The sequence below is a fragment of the Trachinotus anak genome, unplaced genomic scaffold (assembly GCF_046630095.1).
Source record: "Trachinotus anak isolate AG129_WGS33_773 ecotype Australia unplaced genomic scaffold, CSIRO_AGI_Tana_v1 ptg000003l, whole genome shotgun sequence".
Classification (NCBI taxonomy): domain Eukaryota; kingdom Metazoa; phylum Chordata; class Actinopteri; order Carangiformes; family Carangidae; genus Trachinotus; species Trachinotus anak.
This window is the reverse complement of record NW_027273854.1, coordinates 8,271,704-8,292,483: the sequence shown is the minus strand read 5'-3', so window position 1 is coordinate 8,292,483 and position 20,780 is coordinate 8,271,704. Positions and strand designations below refer to the sequence as shown.

The following is a 20,780-nucleotide window of genomic DNA, read 5'->3' as shown; positions in this document are numbered from 1 at the left end:
TGTTTCAAAGCACAAACCCCAATGAGATCGGATTTATTATTTTGCTCCTTTATCTAAGTCAAACATAAAGTGCACTTTAGTTTGGCAGAAAAACGTTTGGTGGAATGTTGTGTTTCTCATAAGGTTAAAGTAGATGTTTCTGTGGGATAACAGAGATGCTTTTGCAGCTGTTGTGGTGCTGCAGGCCTCGGTGTCTTCTTGATCCAGCCACAGAAAACAGGGTTCATGACGTTGTATAAGCCAAAACAGCTACTCCAGTGGCAACTTAAGATCATGCTGTACAAAAGTCAATGATCTGTATCATGGTCTGCAAAAAGCAATCCATATTGTATGTGAAATAGCAATGTTTGCATATTATCGTGACTGACCAGACTCCCCACAGCCGGAAGAGCCCAGACTGCATAAAATATGGATTCGCTGAATTCTTTTTGGCGTGATTCTAACATCTTGCACATCTTTATGGGATGACATAGTCACGAGAAGGATTTTTTTCCTTGCTAAGGTACTGTGCACTCTGCAGCTGTGGAGTAATATTTTCTTCTTTCTTCTCTTTTCTTCTTCTGTTTTCCACGCGCAGACACACTTTCTTGCTCAGTGTGAGACTTTAGACAAATGATAAACATTTAAAAAATATCTCACATAGCTCATGCATCTTATGGGAGAAACTTGAATTGAATATTGTGCCTTTTGAACAATATTGCAACATCCAACAAAAACTAAAAATCATCAGAACACAAGGAACATCATTTCTGTTCAGGAAGTGTGAATACCTGAAAGTATTCACAAGTATATATGGAGCGGTTAATCTAAGGTTGATTAAAGGAACAAGACACACTTTTCCTTAGATGAGCACAGATACATGTACATAATTTTGTCCTCTATCTTTTAACAAGTTAGCATGCTAACATTTGCTAGTTAGCACTAACCATGAAGTGCAGCCCAGGAAGAAGAGAACGCTATTAGCTTAGCAACTAATGATAAACCAGAGTATGTAAAGGTGCTATATTTGTGTTAGTTAGTTTTACATCTCCTCTCTCCGGCTTCTCTCTGGAGCTCTAGTAACAACAGGTCAGTGATTGGCTGAGTGTTTTCTGAATGATCAGATAAAAATATAGCAGAGAGGCACCAAATCCTGCAAGGTTGGATGGCGGGTCCAGGTGGGCCGCACCTGGGGCACGGCTGAGAGTGGTGACCGCTTTGTTGTGACATCACAAAGTTACAGAAGTCCTGAAGGCTCGTTTTAAGGCTCAGTTTCTGAAGGCAGGCTGTGTGCATTTCTCTGTGTACTGTGCGCTTTGGTACTTTCACAGCATTAATATAGAACCTAGAACTACTTTATAATCAAAAAAGACATGGAAATCTACATTTCTACAATATGGGACCTTTAAATTTTTACCTGATTATGGTGGTAGATGAAAAGTCAGGGAATGACCAAAGTCTTTAGGATTCATTCTCTGGAGATGATGAATGTCTGTACAAAGTTTTCAACCCTGCCAATGGTTTTTCAGATATTTCAGTCCAGACCAAAATCGGGGGCTGACCAGCTGACAGACTGACATTGCCTTGCACGTGGCTAAAATAAGACCTCCTAACCAGCAGTTTGTTAGATTTTCTGGGTAAAAAAAAAAAAAAAGGGCTGAGACATGATCTGTCCTCACTGATATTTTTAGGATTTGATCCCTCTTGACATCCACCTGCGATGCAGCCGAATTAAACCCCGTCATGCTGTCAAGAGACTGCCACAAGTTGTCACATCAGAGAATATCAGGGCTGACAGATAGCAAAGGTAAAATTGTTCATGCAGACATGAGTGACAAGCTGGTCCATTCTTCTAATAGAAAGCCCAGGTGAGTCTGGGATAGCGGAAGCCTCTCTTCACTCAAAGGCCCCGTACCTTTCCACACCACTGGGATTTTATTACAAGGTCTCCAGATAACATTGTTCTTCAAACAGTTTTCCATGACCCATCTGACCCCCAGCTATTGTTTCCAGGCTCTTTTTTCACACACCGATTTGGCCAATTACATCAGGAAGCTTCAGACAATATGAAAATCTGACACTAGTGACAACACTGAACACACACACTCACACACACATGCACACCCACACAAACATGCACACGTCTTTATACTTCTGAGGAGGAGCGTTGCATAACACAGAAAGCCAGTAGAGATGGAACAGGAGGAGAAAAAGAAAAACAAGCGACAGTCACATAAAAAGATGTGACAGCTGACTTTTTGGCTAATTAATTGTTCCAGGCTCCAGGAAACCCTGAAAAATATTCCTGGAGACCACAATTTCCACTAAAAAGTCAGCAAGTTCCAGAAAAAGATGTTTGCTTCGCTCTTAATTCAAAATCCTCCGTCACTCCCACATAATACTGACAAATTAAATGTCAGCTCACTCTGCCAACACTTAAAAAGAAACAGGAGCTGCCAGACAAAGCCTTTATCACAAATACGACTACTTCTCCAGTATGAGTGATGCTTTGGTCCAGACTGAAATATCTCAACAACTGTGGGATGAATTGCCAGAAAATTTGGTGCACAAATTCATGGACTTTGGTGACCCCCCCCCCTCCTCCAACACCATGGGCTTTTGTGTGACATTTCTGGACAGCTTTTGAATGGATTGCTATGAAGTTTGGTCCAGACATTCATATTTTAATCAGGATGCATTGCAATAACCTTGGCAGTCCTCTGACATTTCATGTAGCACCTTCATGAGGACAACATTTCAATATGTCCAAGATATAAAATTCCTTCTATTGTTATTGGTAATTATGTTATCAATGTTTGAATGCCACCACACTAAAAGAAAATATCTGTAGACTCTTTTTTCTGTTGTCGTACTGAAAATGGTGGAGTTACCTGTCGAAGATGATGAGGCAGAAAACTTTGTAGTGTTGTTGAGAGTTTCTGTGTTTAACACTAAATACAATATCATAAACATACTGTATTTATATATTTATAAATTAGAGAGGTAATGAATGAAAGGAGACTTAATCTATCCCTGGAGTGGAGCACATCTGAATTCATGTAGGTACGTGTGTGTGTGTGTGTGTGTGTGTGTGTGTGCTCTAAATACCTCCCTAATCCAGTACCGTAGTAAACAAGGAGAGTGCTGTGGGTTGAAAATCAAGAGCCCGAAAAGATCCAGACCACCACAAACTGTTCCCTGTCAGTCTGAAAACCTGGACTCCCTCCCAAGCTTGTAGCGAGTCAGCAGACAGAGTTCACCGTGGGTACTCTGGCAAGTGTGTGTCTGTCTATAAACTACAGTTTAAGTACATGTGAGTGGGCATTCGTGTGCACCGCATCCTGCAAATCCAAACAACAGAACTGGCAGTGTTTTTGTTTCTTTCCATATGCTTACCCACAGTGAAATTGAACCTTTTCAGGATTAACTTAGCTGTGTCCCTTGTTTTGGTTGGGTTTCTTACACAGCGAGTTGAAAAGTTCTCTCTGGGCTGAGTGTGCCTATTGTGTGGCTCTTTGAGTTCGATGTGTGTCAGCAGTGCCCCCATGTTGAGGGAGGATATGGTTGCCGCAGACAGAGGGAAACAGGCAGCAGCATCAGGTCGCGCTGCTCTTTGTTGAGAAGGCTTTTGTTGTTCTTCAGCCGTTTCCAGGGACAGAATAAATAGCTCTGCTTAACCAAAGGCATTTGCCTCTCTCACTGCTATGAATGCACCGCCATGAGAAACATATTACCTGTGGTTGCGAGTGTTTTGCCTCTTCTGGAAATTCTCTCTCTTTTTGTTTTTCTTTTTGCAAGAATTTCTGGGACACATGAAATAAATGTTCTCCTCATCATTGTCCTGGTCAACATTCTGCCGGCTTTGGTTTCTTCTTATCTGTATGAAATAGTACAGCATTTTGGGACTAAGAGACAGAATCCAATGAAACTGTGAGGATTTTTCATCCTTTTAAGGTCCGCTTCAATACCAGAGACTCATGTCCATCAGCATCAAAAGCCGCAGTTCTTAAATTTATATAGAGCTTAAAGATCCTTGCAAAGGTTTGCAGGTTAACTCAGACCCTAACCCTGGTATGTAGCAGGAGTGAACTCATTTGGAGGGAATGACTGAGAGGTCAGAGTGTTGTGGTCATCAACTGAGTACATTCCTGAAAGGATGAAATGAAAATCATTTGGTTAGCCATACACTGCGTAATCAATGAGATCACCGGCCTATGTGGTTATGATGTAAAGATGAGCTGAGGTTTCGTTCATGACAGAGACAAGAGTTGAATATAAACGGTGAAAAGGCACGCTGACGGAGGTTGCAGATTTTCCAACCCCGAGAGGATGGATTTTGTTTTTCTGATTCTTCCCGCTCACGCTGTCTTGAGGTCTCTGACATTAATGCACTCTCTCCATAACGGCAGTATAATCAGGAACATGAGCGTGAAGGAATTTCCCCGTTATGTAAGGTGCGAGTGGAAACATACTTCTGAGAAAACTGGTACCCTGAAAGAGATCTAGAGATAGTGAGATTGAGAGAGACAAGGAGAGAGAAAAACACGACAGTTAGAGGAGACAGAGGGAGACAACTGGAGCAGGAGGTCAGGCGGATGGAGAGAGAGCGGAACGGTGGGAACACTTCCGTCATGTCTCACTCGTGATGGACATAGGCCATTCATTGAGGCAGCAGGCTGGCCTAGATAATTAGCATTTAATTGATATCAACTGGTCAAACCAAGAGAACTGTATGCTCCATTGAAGTACTTTTGAGCAAGACATCAAAACCCTTAACTGATTCAAGGGCAGTGCCCTGTCTTTGCAATAGAAAATCTTAAATGGCCTCTGTGTGTAATTGGTTAGGATACAAAGACACTTGGATTCAAGTTCTGGTATCAAGAAAAAGTCAAACCACTTACTAGAAATAAAGTAGAGCAAGGCACAAAGTATCGCACAGTACCACAATTTTAACAAATTGTACCCAACCTGCTTTGAACGAGTTGATTAACTAAATGAAGGTTCAAGACAGACATCATGATGTCATTACTGGCAAGATTTGTAGTTCTTTGTCTGCCATTGTTGTACTTTCTGGTTGTTAGTGGCAGTTTTAGTACTATCTGGCTCTGTGTGGTCCCTTACGTAAATCGATTAGACTTGAAGACTAGATCATCTTCCATTTTCAATGAGCTATTTTAGGTCGCTCCTCTGGACATTCTCCTCATCCACCTAGATCACAAAAAATATTTGACTATGACAAAGAAAAATGCTTTATATAAGCAAATATTTGATTACAGTCAGGATACCGTTTTTGCAGCATGTTCCTAAGCTAGTGGCAGATGGATGGAAAAGCCTTGGTCAAAACATCACCCTGCTGTCAAACAATCTTCAGTTATATAACTGATAGTTTTGACCCTTACGGTGCAGAATGTAGCCTTTCCAGCTTCCTGAGAGGTTTACATTTTGAAATCCCAGGACTGGATTTTCAGGAACCTTGAGGTATCAAAGTGTGACAGCTGGATGACAGACTTGGCTTTCGGATGTGCGGCTGGTTAGCGTGAGATGAAACAACTACTGAGTGCCTACAGCAAAAACATGTTTTTATAGAGCAAAGAAAATTGGTATTTGTAATATTGATGTTTTTACTGTTGTTACACAGACTCAAGAGAGACAAATGGATATTGCAACATAATGCGTCTCATTGTGGTGTTTCAAAGTAATATTTGTTGCCTTCAAAAACCATTTAGCCAGACCTTAGTTTCAATCCACATGGATCGCTGGGAGCAGGTTATCTGGATGTCACGATAAGCTTCGGTGGGCTTTTTGTATTTGTTTGGATCTGTAGGAGTCAAGTGCTCTTTTGCTACAGAGCCAGATTTTTAGTAGCGCACTCACCGTTCAGGAGAGAGTGTATACTGTCTCCACATCTGTCTTAAATCATCCTCTAATGGTCACCTTAAATATCAAAGTCACATGAACTGATCCTGAGGGTCGTTCTAAGAAACAGCCACTTAATCAACCACTTCAATAACCGCATATGTTTATGTGTAACTACGTGTGTGTGCTGCAGTATGGAAACAATACCACCTCCCACTGAGAAAAAAAAAACACAAGGAGGATAAGAGGGAAGAGAGGCATAAAGGACAAGGTTTGAAAAAGGAAGCAGGCCAGTTATGAACATTTCTGGCATTCCTTGGCTCCAGCATTTTCTTTAGGGGAAACGGTCGGTCCAGCCAAGAGCCACCAGAGCAGGACCCTGCTGGGGGCCCTGCTTTCTCCTTACTGGCTCGCTGCCCACCGCGAGAGGAAGAGCACATTAAAGCAAGAATTCAGGATATTAGCAGGCAGGGATATTGTTTAACCTGACACAAGCAAACAAGCACAAGAGTGTGAGCATGAGTGAGAAAGACAGAAAGAGAAAGCAACTTTACGACAGTGGAAAACATTACTCTGTGTTCCTCTTCACAGGATGCTGGCATTTCCTGTTCAGAGAGGCTGCTGGATATTTGTGGAGGACTGGCTCGAGAGAATACTTTTCTTTTCTTTATGACACTCTGTTTCTGTAAATAGATACTCTGAGAGGAAAAGCAGATGCTTCAGCAGCAATCTGATCCAAGCATGGGTAATCTGTTTCTACTGAATACACACACAGGTGAACTATCAGTGTCAGTCAAACAGAAACGCTGTATTGCTATTGATCATCAGCCCTGTGCAAAATGAGAAATGGGATCATGAGACAGGGGGTTTAGAGGGATAAAAAATAGTCTGGGGCCTGTGACCCTCCAAAGGGTCGTCAGATCGATCTGAGGGATCTCAAGTGATTAAAAAGAGAAGAAATAAGAGGGACAAAATCTCCTCAACAACTCTAACTTTTCTCTATTGTCGCTTTTTATTATGAAATACTAGAGTTTACAAAGTCAGACCTCTAAAAACTATTCAAATAAAGCAATGTGAGCTAGATAGATAGAATATTGCTGTTTGTTTAAATTGCCAGCTAGACATGGTTATATACAGGGTGTGAGAGGGGTTACTATAATACCATTGCTTCACTTTGATCACAAGCCTAAAAGGTTGGGAACCACTATCTTAGAGGTTGCACCCTCAGGAGAGGCAAACCAGGCAAATGCTTGGGGCCCCAAGGGTTAAAGGGGCCCCCAATGGCCCCTCATGTTGGCACATTTAGCAATGACAACTATAAACCCTCTTAAGCCTCCCTTAAAGATACTATACAGTGCACTGCTGTTGCCCCAAAACCCCCCCAAAGAGGAACCCTGGGGGGGGTGTAACAAAGAAAATCTATTCTATTCAGATTTTGAACCAAAATCTGGAAGAAAAACTTGTTGGTGGCCAAGTCCTTTGTTTAGCAGTTCAGTCATTTTAGACGGCAAAGCACATGCATGGATTTTTCCTCTCTTTCATAAGCAGGAGTGAGCAAGACACAGCCACACAGTTTTGAAGCCTCAACTATGGCACAACTGTGACTTTGAGCTAAATGCTAAAGTCAGCAATGCTAATATGCTGATGCTAAGCAAGCATAATGTCTGTTATAGTTGAGTTTAGCATGCTAGCTTGCTAACGTTTGCTAATTAGCACCAAACTCATGTGATGGGGATGGGGATGTCATTCATTTTGCATGTATTAAGTTATTAAGTTAAAGTTTTTACCTGCTGATGGTTCTGGTTAACTGCTTGGAAAATGAATTAATTCTGTTCTAATTTCATTGCTATTGCCGCCTTAAAAAGAATTACACACAGACAGAGTTTGATACAAAATGTATGTATTTTTTTTTTCTGAGTTACATTTTGCAATGCATGCCATCAACATTTATTCATTTTAACATAACGTCCACAAGGACAAGTGCAAACCTGCCTGAAATTCATAAGCAGACAAGAACAGGAATAAGTAAAAGTTAACGTACAAAATAAGATGTGATATGATGATGTTAACATTCATACAATGGTAAAAAAAACAACAAAAAAAAAACCCAACAAAAAACAAAACATCAATTATCTTTACAGATTAATTTTAATACTAACTCGCAATATACATTTCAGTACTTTTGAGAAATTCTTATTTCTCTGCTCCCGAGTATCTGAAGGCAAATATGACATATTTATACAACTCTGGGCTCTTCAATTGACCATGTCATTGTTCATCTGTTACAATTATAATAACAAATCTGAACTGTTGCTTTCAGCCCCTACCATTCCCTCTTTCCATGACTGATGTTTTCACAATATTTAAAAGACTGTGTAATCTAATGGCAACATTGCAGTTAAGTACAAACAAAAACTTGTGCAACTTGTGCAAAAGCCAACAAAACAAAACAAAAAAAATGAACCAAGTAAAACTGTAATATTAAACACAGAAGTGAGGTTGAATAAGTGGCACTTTGTGAAAAAACAAAACAAAAAAAAACAAAACAGTGGATGGTGGAGAATATGTACAGTACATTGTGTGAGCTGACTGTGCTTGATGAGCCTTTGGTTTCCTACTATTACACAGAAGTCCAATAACAAAGTAAAAAAAAAAGTGCTCAAGATTGTCCTTAAAAATAATAAGAATGCTACCATGTCCATCTCAAACTCAGGCATTGATGTGGCTTTGTATATTTAAGGGGCTGAAGTAGAACAAACACATAAATAAACATATAAAAGAGTGGGACAGTTAACGTCTGGCTTCAGCATAGGTGCTGTCCATTGCTTTAATTCCTTTGTTAAGTAGAACCATCTGTCAAAACCCTCTACTTCCTTCACGAAAACTCATCACAGAAGGTATGTCTGGGTCAGCTGAAGCATAACTTGTTTTGATGAGAGCGCACAGTGAGTGAAGTCATTTCCCAAGGAAGCAGGAGGCTGCCTCTCCTCCTTAAAAAGGCTAATTGGGTAAAAAAAGAGAAACCAGTGTGCGTGCAGGGGTGAACCAGTCGCAGTATTAAGCTGAGCCTGGTTCAGTTCTGGCACTTTTTAAGGCAGCAGTGCAGTCCTGCGACACAGTCCTTGTGTGTCTTCTCCCACTCTCTTCTCCTGCATCTTCATTCCTCTCACATTCCTGCCGTGCAATCATAAATCAGCATGGAGTAGCATGTATTATTCTTACACACACACACACACACACACACACACACACACACACACACACACACACACACACACACATATACACACACACACACACACGCATGCACGCACGCACGCACGCATGCACGCAGAGGTATCAACTACACACAGCCCAGCTTACAGACATCACAGCAGTAGAAGCAGCCAGCGGCAGGTATACTGGTCCTGTGTCAGATCCAGACCAAGAAGCTGCAGGCTCACTGGCTTTCAGCGTCTGCTCCGCTCAGTTTGAATTTGTTCAGTTTCTCTCCACCTGTGAAACGACATTCAGCAGATGAGCTCCTGCTGTATTTCAGTTCGTGTGGGGAAGGGGGGCTCGCTGAAGGAGAAGGCGTCACGGCCCGTCTTCAGCCCACCCTGGCCCGTGCACGTGAGGTATGACCCGATCAAGCCCAGCTCAGGGGAGGGAACTGGACTCTCGGGCTCCGACTCGGACTGGCTCATCTCCGGCTCGTCCAAAGAGGAGCCCGACCTGGTGTGTAGGTGCGAGTGGGAGTGGGACAGGGGGATCGGGTTCAGCCAGGGGTGGTTGAGGCATTCTTCTGCCGTGGCTCTCTTCCTGTACACACAAACACAATAACACTGTGGATGAGTGGAAATTCCCGAAGAGTTTACATAACCGATGGATTGCCTGGATCTTCTGATTCACTCAATCCATTCTCTTGCAAACGTCGGCCATATTCCTTTTCAACATTTGGTTTGGAAAACCACAAAAAAAAGCACTTTTTGCTCTCAAGATTTTTCCCCTCCTCATCTCTCACCGATTACTCAAACGCTGAGGAATCTTCCACTGCGTCCAGTGCCACCACTAATCTGCTGCAGTTAAATGATACTGACTGGAGATTATGGCTCTGGATGTGAGACAGAGGCTGCTGCTACTTTTCATCAACAAATTGTGCTGACGAATTAAGGACTCAGTGTTGGAGCTCTCCATCAGAATCAGGGTTAAAGTTAAGTTCAGCATAGATATGTTTACCTAGCTCCCCTTGGAAATCACCTTTGTCAAAAGTGCTTTTTTTCTCTTTTAACATGGTGACACTTAAAGCTAATACATCAGTGTGCGGTGTAATGTCAAAACAAAGATGCTGGCATCAGTTTGGTAATGAGGTAGGCTTACAACCACCTTTTGCAAAAAAAAAGGAAATATTGACGCAAATCTTGTTACCACACACACTCACTTAGACGCATGCGGATGTACTTCCGTGCCGGTATCAACCTGACTCACATCCTTGTTGTGTAAATCAGCTCAAACTGATGCTGATGGAAACTTTGCAGTTTGAGCCATTATCAGTACATGTGATCATTCTCATTATTACTGTAACACAGCCTCACCTGGGGTTTTTAACCAACAAGGACTGGATGAAGTCAACAGCCAGGGAAGAGATTCCTGCAAACATGTCTTGCGAGTAGTCTACGTTGACCAGGGAGATGTTGAGGAATATCTCCTGCTTGTCATTAGCCAGGAAGGGAGAAGCTCCTGTCAGCATGACGTAGGTCAGGACCCCGATACTCCTGGTAGAGAGGGAGGAAGAAAGGGAGGGAGGTTATGAGGTAATTTGTCATCTTTGATGGTTACAGAATTTATTTTGCGACACATTTGTGGCACAACAGATCTTCCACAATGCTGCAGTCATTAATTAACTCCAAGTATGAAGCAAAGATGGTCAAAGGTCTAGACATAAACTGTCGTCTGCATGTTAGGGTGGTGATGTAACTGTGCTGAATATGTCTTTATTCCTGGTAGTGAAGCACAGAATGAAAGACTTCTGCATTGCATCCATGAAAATGGGTGGAAATAGTCTCATTAACTACAGTAATAAACTTACCACATGTCTGTAGCAGTGCTGATGGGTTCATAGTTCAGGATCTCTGGTGCTGTAACAAAACACATGGCCCCAATTAGTCCTGATAAATCACACTCAAATTGAAAAGACACAGGTGATTCTGTGTGTTTAAGGACTGAAAACAGGACTCACCCACATACTCTGGGGTACCCAGGATCTCCCTGACCTCTGTGATTTTGTCCATGCGTCTGGACAAGCCAAAGTCCACAATGCGAATGTCACCGAGAGGCCTGGCACTGGTCAGCAAGATGTTCTGGGGCTGGAGATGACGAAAACACAGGTTAGACAGAGGTACGTTACGTAAGGACTAATGGTTATTCAAGAAGCCTGAGGTATGCCATCTGAGGTCATTAATTATATGTTACTGTGAATGAGTTCAAGCATTTGAGGCAACTGGTCCCAGGAGGATCTGCGCTCTGGTTCGTCAGTCAGCACTTCATCAGTACTAGCTGCTCCTCTGAGCTAAGATCATCCACTAAGCCTATCAGATGAGGCTTGAAACAGGTAGGGCAGTCCCGCCAACCACTTGGTTTGAGTGTGCAAATACTGTAGTGTACGTACAACTGTGTTCATTCTGGGTCAGACTGGCTTAATGCCAGAGCTGGTTGGAGGCATTTCAGATAAACACAAGAGGAGGAAACAGGCCTGGGCCACTTAAGTCTATCAAACCACAAGAGCGACTAAAGAGAGCATGAGATTCACCTCTTGAAAACACTAAGGCTCACACTGCAGCATTTCATTATAAACCAGAATGTTTTAAAGCATCAGTCCACGTAGTTAATGAGACCATGTGGTGTATTTGAACAGATCATTTTATCTAGAACAAATGCACTTTTTTTTAGGTGCTCATTCACTTTTAAAAAAAAAATAAAAAGTTGTATAATGTGTGTAATCAGAAACCAGATGCTTTTCAAGACACTGATGACTACCTTGTTACCTCAGCGTCCATAAAAGAAAACATGATAGTTCAGTAAGGTTCCTTTTCAGACTGATTCGTTGTGGGAACAGGGTCGTACCACACTGAATGAGCTGCGCTTGCATAACAGGAATCATATCTCCCTCAGTCTGCCCCTCGAGGGAATACGTTGCCCTATATTGTCATATAATGTTTCCATGTACTTACTTTCAGATCCAGATGCACCACATTGTTTCTGTGCAGGAAGGCCACTCCACTGAGGATCTGCTTGGCCAGCCGGATCACATCTTTCTCTGTGAAGGCGTCCTCCTCGTTCTCAGCAACACATTGGTCGAAGATTTCACCACCGGCGGCGCTGGAAGGAAAGCACAGGAAGGGAAACTGAGAAAACAAAACAAGGATAAGATGTGAAGAAAAGAACCGTGCATGGACAGCCACCCAGCGGAGTTTACCTTGGCTTACTTTCATTTTTGATAATTCATTTTAACTTGTCATAATAAATTGCACCCTAAACTGTACAAATACGCCCTTCCTCTTAGTTTGAAAGTTGACAATGGTAAATTCCAACCCATCCCGTAAGTGCAATTTTTGTGAACAAGCCCAAAATCATTTCCAGTTTCTTTAAAATTACGTAACTGCCCGTCTCCTCATTAGTGTACTTTGGCTTGGAGAAGCAAAGTCTGTCCACATCTACACACTGCATACGAGTCCAACATGAATCAATATAATTTTAGATACTCCGCCTCTGCATGTACTTTTCCCCCTTCTCAGGAATATTACTGGAGATAAGAAAGGTCATATCAGCTTACAGCACATTCAGATAAGGACTTATATAGCCTGATATATTGCCATTTGACTTACTAAATCAAAACCGGGGAAACGGCAGCAACTAATCAAAGATGATTAAAAAAAAGAAATTGGGGGGTTCAAAAAAAAAAGAGCTTAAGTAATAAAGAGGCCAAAGAAGGTGCACAAAGGGTGGCAGGAGAGCAGTGTCAGGTTGGTAACTGGATACTGTGTTGTATGAGCCTCAGCCTGCACAGTTTTCTGCTTGTTTGCTCCAAATAACTTACAGTACACACAACGGAATTTTTTGGGAATTTAGTCATTAAACAACTCAGTGGTGACCTCTCACATTTTTGTGGGTGAAACAGTCAGATTCTTCCTGTCTGGTCTTGCTGCGCTTGTGTAACAACGTCAGGTAAAGTGGAGACATGGTGGATTTACATTAGATGCTCCATCAGTCAGATCAATGCCTGAAGCTGACAGTACGCACAAAAAAAAAAAACTAGAACCATGTGTGGGGGATTTAGATGGCACACATGCTTTTTATCTTCAGAGGAAAACTTTTTGTGACCAGGCCCTCGGCATGTATGTTACATAACCTGCACCACCCAATCCCCCCCCGTTAGCCTCCTAACCCTGTGCTCTTTACTATCCTCAGCTGTGAAAATAGCACTCATGTTTTCTTGGATTTTGAGGATATCCGTCATTGGTCCTCATAATCTTTTCTTTTGCTCGCAGCACCAAATACTTGACCCGCCACCTACCCCACTTGTTACAAACATGCACAACCCCCCAGAGAGTCCAGGAGCGGCGGAGACTTACAATGAAACTCTGCACTTAATCTGTTTACATCGACCTGCACATGTATACCAAATGCAAGCAAGCCTGGTGTTAGCGTTTTCATTTGGGAGAGGAAATGAAAGACATACGAGTGTGGTTTGATGGATGCTTTTGATTTTATTGTTGAAAACTGCAATATGGTTTGGTGTTATGTGGGGAATGAACTGAATCTGTCAACTTGACCTGTAAGCATTTACAGTACCTGTCTGAACAATTAAAGACTTGACGTGACAGAGTGTTTTATTAGCTGAGCTGAGTTGTCAGCAGAGTGCCTGAAAGGACTGAACATCTTGATAAAGACCATCTTATTTAAGTTCAGCTGACTGCACACGTTCTAGCCAAGCACTTAGGAATGATCTGATACTTCCCTGAACTCTAAATATTGTCTCTGCATGCTCCCTCCCTCCAAGACAGTTAATGCACTCACTACTTCAGTGTGTAGGCAGACATCCTCCCCTGCACCAACACCACAAGAATAAACCCACTGTAACCAACATGTGCGGGGGCATAAAGAAACTTGACAACCGGTTGAAGACCAGAAGAGATGAGTTTCATTCTCTGAAGAAGAGAATACTACGTGGGAAAGAGCAGAAATATTTTCTCTACCTTACAGTCAGCCTCCTTTTAGTTATTTTATTTGGTCAAAGCTTTTCTTGGCTGACCACCAAGCTTGGCGCTCATTGACGTCACTTTAACAGCAACCTCTCAACCAGCTTCCGCAAGACTAACCTGTCTGTTGGCTGAATTTCCAGTGTACTAGTCCAATTATAGCCCGCTGAGGGCATTAGTGCTCTGGGTTACACCACAAGTGAGGAGGGATATTGAAATTAAAATTTACATGAAACATGACCCTCTAGAGAAATTTTTAAAAATCTAAAAGAATTAAATGAAATTCCATATTAAGGAGGATCACGCAACTTAACATACACACTGCACACTGATTTTAAACACTGATGAATGTGAAACCCCTCACCCTACAGTTAAAGGGCTGGGGTTTGCTATTTTGTGTTAGGGTTTCGATTCCTTTATCTACACAAGCGACCTCAAAAAAAAAAAAAAAAAAAAAAGCTGGATATCAAGGACTATGTTTTATGATGAACTCTTCACTGTGCACAAAAAAAAAAGTTTCAGAGCTGAGAGGTGATGCACGCTCATTTTTCATCAAAGTGGCCATCTCTCAAACTAGTCATTATGCTGGGGTTTTCTGTGGTACTGACGCACGCCGGAGCTACACTTTAAAAGATGATTAGAATTCAACTTCTCGCTTCAATCTCTCTGACATTACCAAGGATGTGGTTATGGCTCCGAGAAGTTAGTGTGTGTCTGTATGTGTGCATGCAGCACTTTATACCAGCGTGGTGGTGTGCTACTTTTGGGAGCTTAGCTTGCTGCTCACATTTAAACCCACAGGAAATGGAAAATGGTTTGCAATTCTTGAAACTCGTGCTGAGGTCAGACAGTTTTTGAGATGCAGCCTTTCAGTAGCTCAAGGGTCTCACTATGAGTAGATTTTAAAAGGACAAATGTACAATGCACAATAGATAATAACTGAGAAATACATGAGCTGGTATTTAAAAACCAAGCTCTTTTACGTGATAAAATATTGTGCACATGCAGGTGGCCTGATTAGACTGCAGCTCCATCTGGCAGCTGGGAAGGAACTGTGGACGAGCACTGACTGACCTCCTGCTATGTTTTCTCTGCAGGCATGCAGGGGTGAACTGTGGTGCTACTTCCCCTTTCACACTTCAGTCAGAGGTCAAACACAGCCCCACAGAAAGGCTTTTGTTCTGCAGAGGCATTCCACGTCTGGGATGAGGACGACTAGTGAGGAGCAGGCAGGAGAGGTCTTCCTGCCTGAGCAGCGAGCGGTTGAGAAACAGGGTCGGGGTAATGTGGTTCAAGTGTAATTGCCCAGTGTTATCTCCCTGTAATGAGGCGAGCGAGGTAATTAAGATGCTAAGTGACCTTTCCAAATCCTAATTAAAGGCCGTCACTAGATGCATCATGTCATTTAACACCCAAACCACAACAGACCAGAACCAGACAGCCAGGATGACCTTGCTGGGTCAACGAACGAGCAGCTCATCTCAGCCAGTTCGCCTGCACATTGAAAGGCAACAAACCGTCGACAGTCGCGAGCAGTAAGTTCTCACAGTAGGGTTTAATCTGACTCATTTATATGCTCTGTATTATCATTTTCACACAGTAAACATGTTGCCGTTATGCCATATTGGTTTTTAAAGTGACGCTTTCGGACAGCGTTCAGCTGAGGTGTTGAGGCTGCGTTGCACCACAAAGAGAGACAATTTCCATTTAAGGCAGAGTGCATGTCACAGTAGTGCGAGGCTGTGCATTTCACACATGTACTTTTTTCTTTTTGAGGTGAGACAGGCTCAGTGACTGACACGCAGTGACATTCTCAGCAACTAGCACATAACTCTAAGCCGGGAAGTAATTACAAGTTTTGTTTTGTTTTTTTTTGGTTGTTATCAGATCCGATAAAAGCTGACAATTCATATGAAACATGTAAGCAGTGACATTCTTATCAAATACAATGCAGGATGTTGCATGATGTGATTTGTAGTAAAATATTTCTCATAAAGGAAAACATCAAAGTTGCTTATCAAGTAGAAATGAATGGATGTGCAAGAAAGTTGTCTAGAAGCCAGTTTGGTGGGTTCGGGTCCCTCAGACATCCTGTGTGAGAAAAACTTCAAGTTTATGGTGAGCAGTTAAAGGATATTTATCTCCCTAATGCTTGAGAACCTAATGGTTTTATTCCAGTTTTCCTGGCATGGCCCAAACGCCAGGAAAGTGAGGAAAGTTTAAAGGGCCATTAAATTACCATCATCATTTTCCTCTCATATCAGTGGCAGTGCGAGCCAGAGCTGGGTGTGTGCATGAGGGTCTGAACACAAACAAACTTTGGAGTCAGACAGGCACGGCTGTGTAAATGTGATGTGTTTTTTTTTTTTTGGTGAACCTTTAAAGGCTTTCATGTTGGGTTTTTTTCTGTAATGCTTTCTGTCTTACCACTCAAGAACAAGGATGATTTCAGTGCTGGTTTCGTAGACCTCATGCAGTGCCACCACATAGGGGTTTGCCTTGGCCAACTCCAGCACAGCAATCTCGTTCAAGATGTCCATGCGGCAGTCCTCGCCCTTCCGTCGCTTTCGCAGGAACTTGGCAGCGTACTGCTTCCCCGTTGCCTTCTCAATGCACTTCTTCACCACCGCAAACTTTCCCCTGGGAAACAAAGAGGGGAGAGAGAGCGCGAGAGTGAGAGAGTGACTAGTGAGGAGACGGAGTAATCGCGACCACATTACTAGCTTTGCAAATAGATCTTGGTCAGAGATGGTTCTGTTCTGGAGCCAAGCGGCCGATGGGACCACTGGATCGTATTTAGGTCATTTAAAAACTGCAGCAAATGAAAGGCTAAAATGACTGGACTGCTATGAGGTGAAACCTATATTACAGTGCGAGACATTTGGAAAAGCCCACCGACAAGCCACGAGTGCACCACTGTGGGCGAGGTTAGAGAACAGTTCAGAGATAAGAAGTTGAAGGGGCATCGTTTGAAAAATGCAGACACTGCTATTGACCAGTGATATGCTCAGCTGAGGGGGCGTCATTAGACATTCGCTAAAGGTTTCCCCCCTTCTCCTCCTTTTCCTTTAGCCTTCAGGAGGGTCTGACAAGAGGCAGATAAGGCTGACAGTTTTGGCAAGAGCTGCTAAATAGTGGGCAGGGACCTGATAAGGCTAACACCACTTCATAGGTCAAGCAAAGAACAAGAGAGATGCAGCAGCTTGATCGCTCAATGTTGTCAGTAAGAGATGAGAACATCCACTTTTACAACCTCATCACTACCATTCATTTCTCTGCATTTAAACTGATAGAGTCATAGCAGGTGTTAAGGGTCAGCCGTGGGTGTGGGCAGGATGTCCGATGTGTGCAGAATTGCCTCTCTGTGTCAAGCAGACCATAATCACCAGCCGTCCCTCCCAGGCTGATAATGAGGCCTTGTCCATTTCCCTTTCTTCACAGCTGACAGCAGCAGGGACAAATGGAATTGTGTTGACGCCTCCGCCCAGACCCTTGGCCAGAGCCTGCTTTTTCTTTGACAGTCGTACAAAAGCTGACCAGTCGGTTAACACAGCAGGCCCAGGAACAGGACCACCCACCTGACCGCAGCAGGGTAGGCCAAGCTGGGGGTCACTGCTGCTACAGTCAGGATGGAGCCTAAGCAGCATGCCAGAATGGATATCCCAACCTCAACATCTATATCCAACTACCATCTCAGTGCTTTAATGAGCTACACAGACAAAAAGCCAGGCAAAAGCCTTAGGAGCAGTGAGCACAGGGAGTGAAGAGACGAGTGTGAACTGTGCTGAATCTAAATCAAGTGTCAAAGTCAGAGAGGTCCAGTCAGCATGGTGCCACTCATTTTCCCACACAGTGTTACTCCAAGCCCACTGTGCTGCAGACCAAAAACAGCAACTGTTCTGGCCAGAGCCTGGTTCTGTTTTGGCTACTGCCCCGGCTGCTGTGGGGGCCCGTTCCCTCTCTTTTGCCTTTTCCCAGTCTTGCAGAATGGTGACGACTCATTGTTCAGAAAGAAAAGGCGAAACCCGTCAGAGCCTTTTCATCCTTAATTAGCCAAGTTCAGAGCAGCTCACTGTGGGCTGGGAACTACATATGGAGTGAAAAGGAATGACCGCTGGCCACGGAAAGGAGCAACAGGAGGCCTTTCAAAGGCTGACAACAGGTCAGAGGGTACTTAACACGGCCATCTTCACACTCTGCTGTGTTACTAGGCAGATTCACAGAACCTCCTGGTTATACAAAATATCAGGGGCTTTATTGTAATATTTTATGCGTTATGTTTGTGTCCTTTTTTGATTTAAAACACACAGTTACAGCAGAGAAACTCTCCAAGCTCTGACTAGCACTGATGAATGCTTTCTCAAACATCCTGTCTAGAGCCACAAATACAACTATGCAGATTAAACGGCTCATTTGCAGGGTTATCTTCAGCACTATCTGTCTGAAACTAGCCTGTCATCATCATCATCATCAACTTTACCATGACACACAAAACTAATTCCTCTGAGGCACCGTAGATGGTGATAATTTGATTGAGAAACTGGTTTCCTGTGGTGTCTGCGTTTTTTTTTTTTGCTCTCTCAGTGGGGCACTGACTCATGTCTGAAGTGCAATGAGAAATGACAGCTCTCATTTGCCTGTTGCACAGACAGCCTGACGCACAACATGAGTTCCTCTTCCTGCTCTAAAGTTGGCCACAACATTTCATTGTGGACAGTTCTGCAGGGGACCACAGCTCCCGATGCAGAGCTTGATGATGACAGGGGTTTGAAAATAAAGCTGATGAGCCTTATTGTTCCTGTCAACTTCAAGGGAGTTAGAAGAAGGGGTTGGCGGAAGAATTCAGTAACTATTTCTAATATGATTAACATCCCTCCTAATGTACAGAGTGCAGCTATAGCTGATCTCCTGGCATGCAGCAATACCTACATTCCTCCCTTAATGCGATTATGAGGCCTGATCTCAGGATGTTGTTGGGTCGGAGTCATGAGAAGAGGAGGGAAGGGATGAAGGGTGAGGGGGTGTTTAGAAGCAGCTGTGGCCTAAACTTCATCGACAGCCTCACCATGGGTATTGGCTGCTGTCCCATGATGTCCTAGGATGTCTGACAAGGACACTGACTGCTCCCAATGGACTCTTTATTTAGCCTGTCTCACCACACTGTGGAGAGCAGCAAACTCATAGTGAAAAGGAGGAGTTACATGCAGGGACAGATGCAGATTTGGCCCAAGTGGTAATCAAACAGCTGTTGCATTAGGTGGAACCCAAGACGTCCCCTGTGGCTTCTGGTCTTAATTCAAAATACCTTCTGGGGAAAGTCATTAATGTCTGGCATACTGGGGAATCCCAGATTAAATGGCACTGAAGTCTCAGATCCATATATCAATCAGCATGATACCCAAAATGCATTTGGCTGAAGAGAGAGAGAGACAGAAAAGTGGCCGATGGTAAATGCTGCATCTCCAACCAGGCATGGAACAGAAAACAGCTATAGGGTCACTTTGTTTGTCATAAACTGCCCTTTAAAATATGACCTCAAACCAACACTGAAGTTTGGATTTAACTTTCACCACTACATGCCGCAGAGGTGAGCATCAGCAAAGACAATAAGTTTAGGATTTAGAAATACAGACAGCAATACGATGCTTTCATTCTTTCTTACATGGCAGGCCTAAGAACAGTTTGTGGACAGTCCCTCTAAACATCCAAAACTTTCCCAAGCATCATCCTCACATAAACTCATTACCGTCCACCTCACAAGATCAAAAAGTCCCAATATTGTTCAGCCTCTTTCAGCCAAGACGCACAAGAGCGCATTACCCGTGCGCATTCCGGGTGCCAAAGTGCGTTTCCATCAGCGCCTTACCCCGGGAAGGAATGCGGGACTGGAACTGTTCAATTAACACGCTTCCTATTAACATGTGCAGGCAACAAATCTAACACGATTACCCGCTTTTACATAAGTTTATCAAGATATTGTGGCAAGACGCAGCCAGCCGTGCACACGAACAAACCGAGCACACACAGATTAGTTTTCTCATCAATGAATACTGTGGGGGGGGGGAGCGATTAACACACTCACCTGCCCAGTTCTTTTCCGACCAGCTCGTAGCTGGCAGTGAACGGGTCAGCTCTTATCCTGGTGAGGATCTTTGTCACCATCCCGTTTTTGCTCATGGTTGCTGGACCTGGCATTGAAGTCGCGTCTTGAAGTAAAACACTCTTCCTCCACGAAAACAAAAAAACAGAAACAACCCAAAATACAACAAAGACGACTTTTCTGATCCGATCAAGTCAAAACTGGCATGATAAAGGAGCCGATCGGAGCCAACAGCAGCAGCGAGTCAAGCCGCCGGGAGTTAATCCAGTCTAAGCGCGTCCTAAACGCGAGGATGATGCCCTGCAGGAGCGTGATACAGTCGGTGCGGTGAATTGGTTTGAGTGCTACTACACATTCCTGACAATAAACTCCTCGTCAGCCCCCCCCCCCCCCCCTGCGATGACGCTCGGCGGTGGAGGCCAATGAGTTTGCTGGAGAGGACGGACCCAAGGTGCAAGCCAGCTGGCAAGTGATGCGTTCGAGTGAAAAGCTTGTTAGTGCAGGTACACAAACACAAACGAACACCTTTTTAATTACCTTCGGTTTGATAGTCATTAGGATGATATAGGCTTATGTGATGATACAGTTGTGATGATTATGATGATTGA

General features: G+C 43.3%; 1 protein-coding gene across 1 annotated transcript; it reads right to left on the bottom strand.

Moving 5' to 3' along the window:
* Positions 1 to 9,061: 9,061 nt before the first annotated feature.
* On the bottom strand, positions 9,062 to 20,506 carry stk17al (serine/threonine kinase 17a like). The gene is made up of 7 exons (XM_071471653.1): positions 20,155 to 20,506; positions 16,500 to 16,712; positions 12,045 to 12,192; positions 11,054 to 11,180; positions 10,904 to 10,952; positions 10,410 to 10,589; positions 9,062 to 9,636 (listed from the first exon to the last, which is right to left on the bottom strand). The coding sequence occupies exons 1-7, from the start codon at positions 20,265 to 20,267 to the stop codon at positions 9,345 to 9,347; spliced, it is 1,122 nt and encodes a 373-aa protein (XP_071327754.1). The 5' UTR covers positions 20,268 to 20,506; the 3' UTR covers positions 9,062 to 9,344.
* Between the last annotated feature and the right edge of the window lie 274 nt (positions 20,507 to 20,780).

Coding starts and splice junctions, on each gene's coding strand:
- stk17al (XM_071471653.1), bottom strand. CDS start 20,267: ATGCCAGGTCCAGCAACCATGAGCAAAAACGGGATGGTGACAAAGATC. Junction 12,193..16,499: donor ATCATCCTTGTTCTTGAGTG/GTAAGACAGAAA, acceptor CTTTCCTTCCAG/CGCCGCCGGTGGTGAAATCT. Junction 10,953..11,053: donor GGGTACCCCAGAGTATGTGG/GTGAGTCCTGTT, acceptor GTTTTGTTACAG/CACCAGAGATCCTGAACTAT.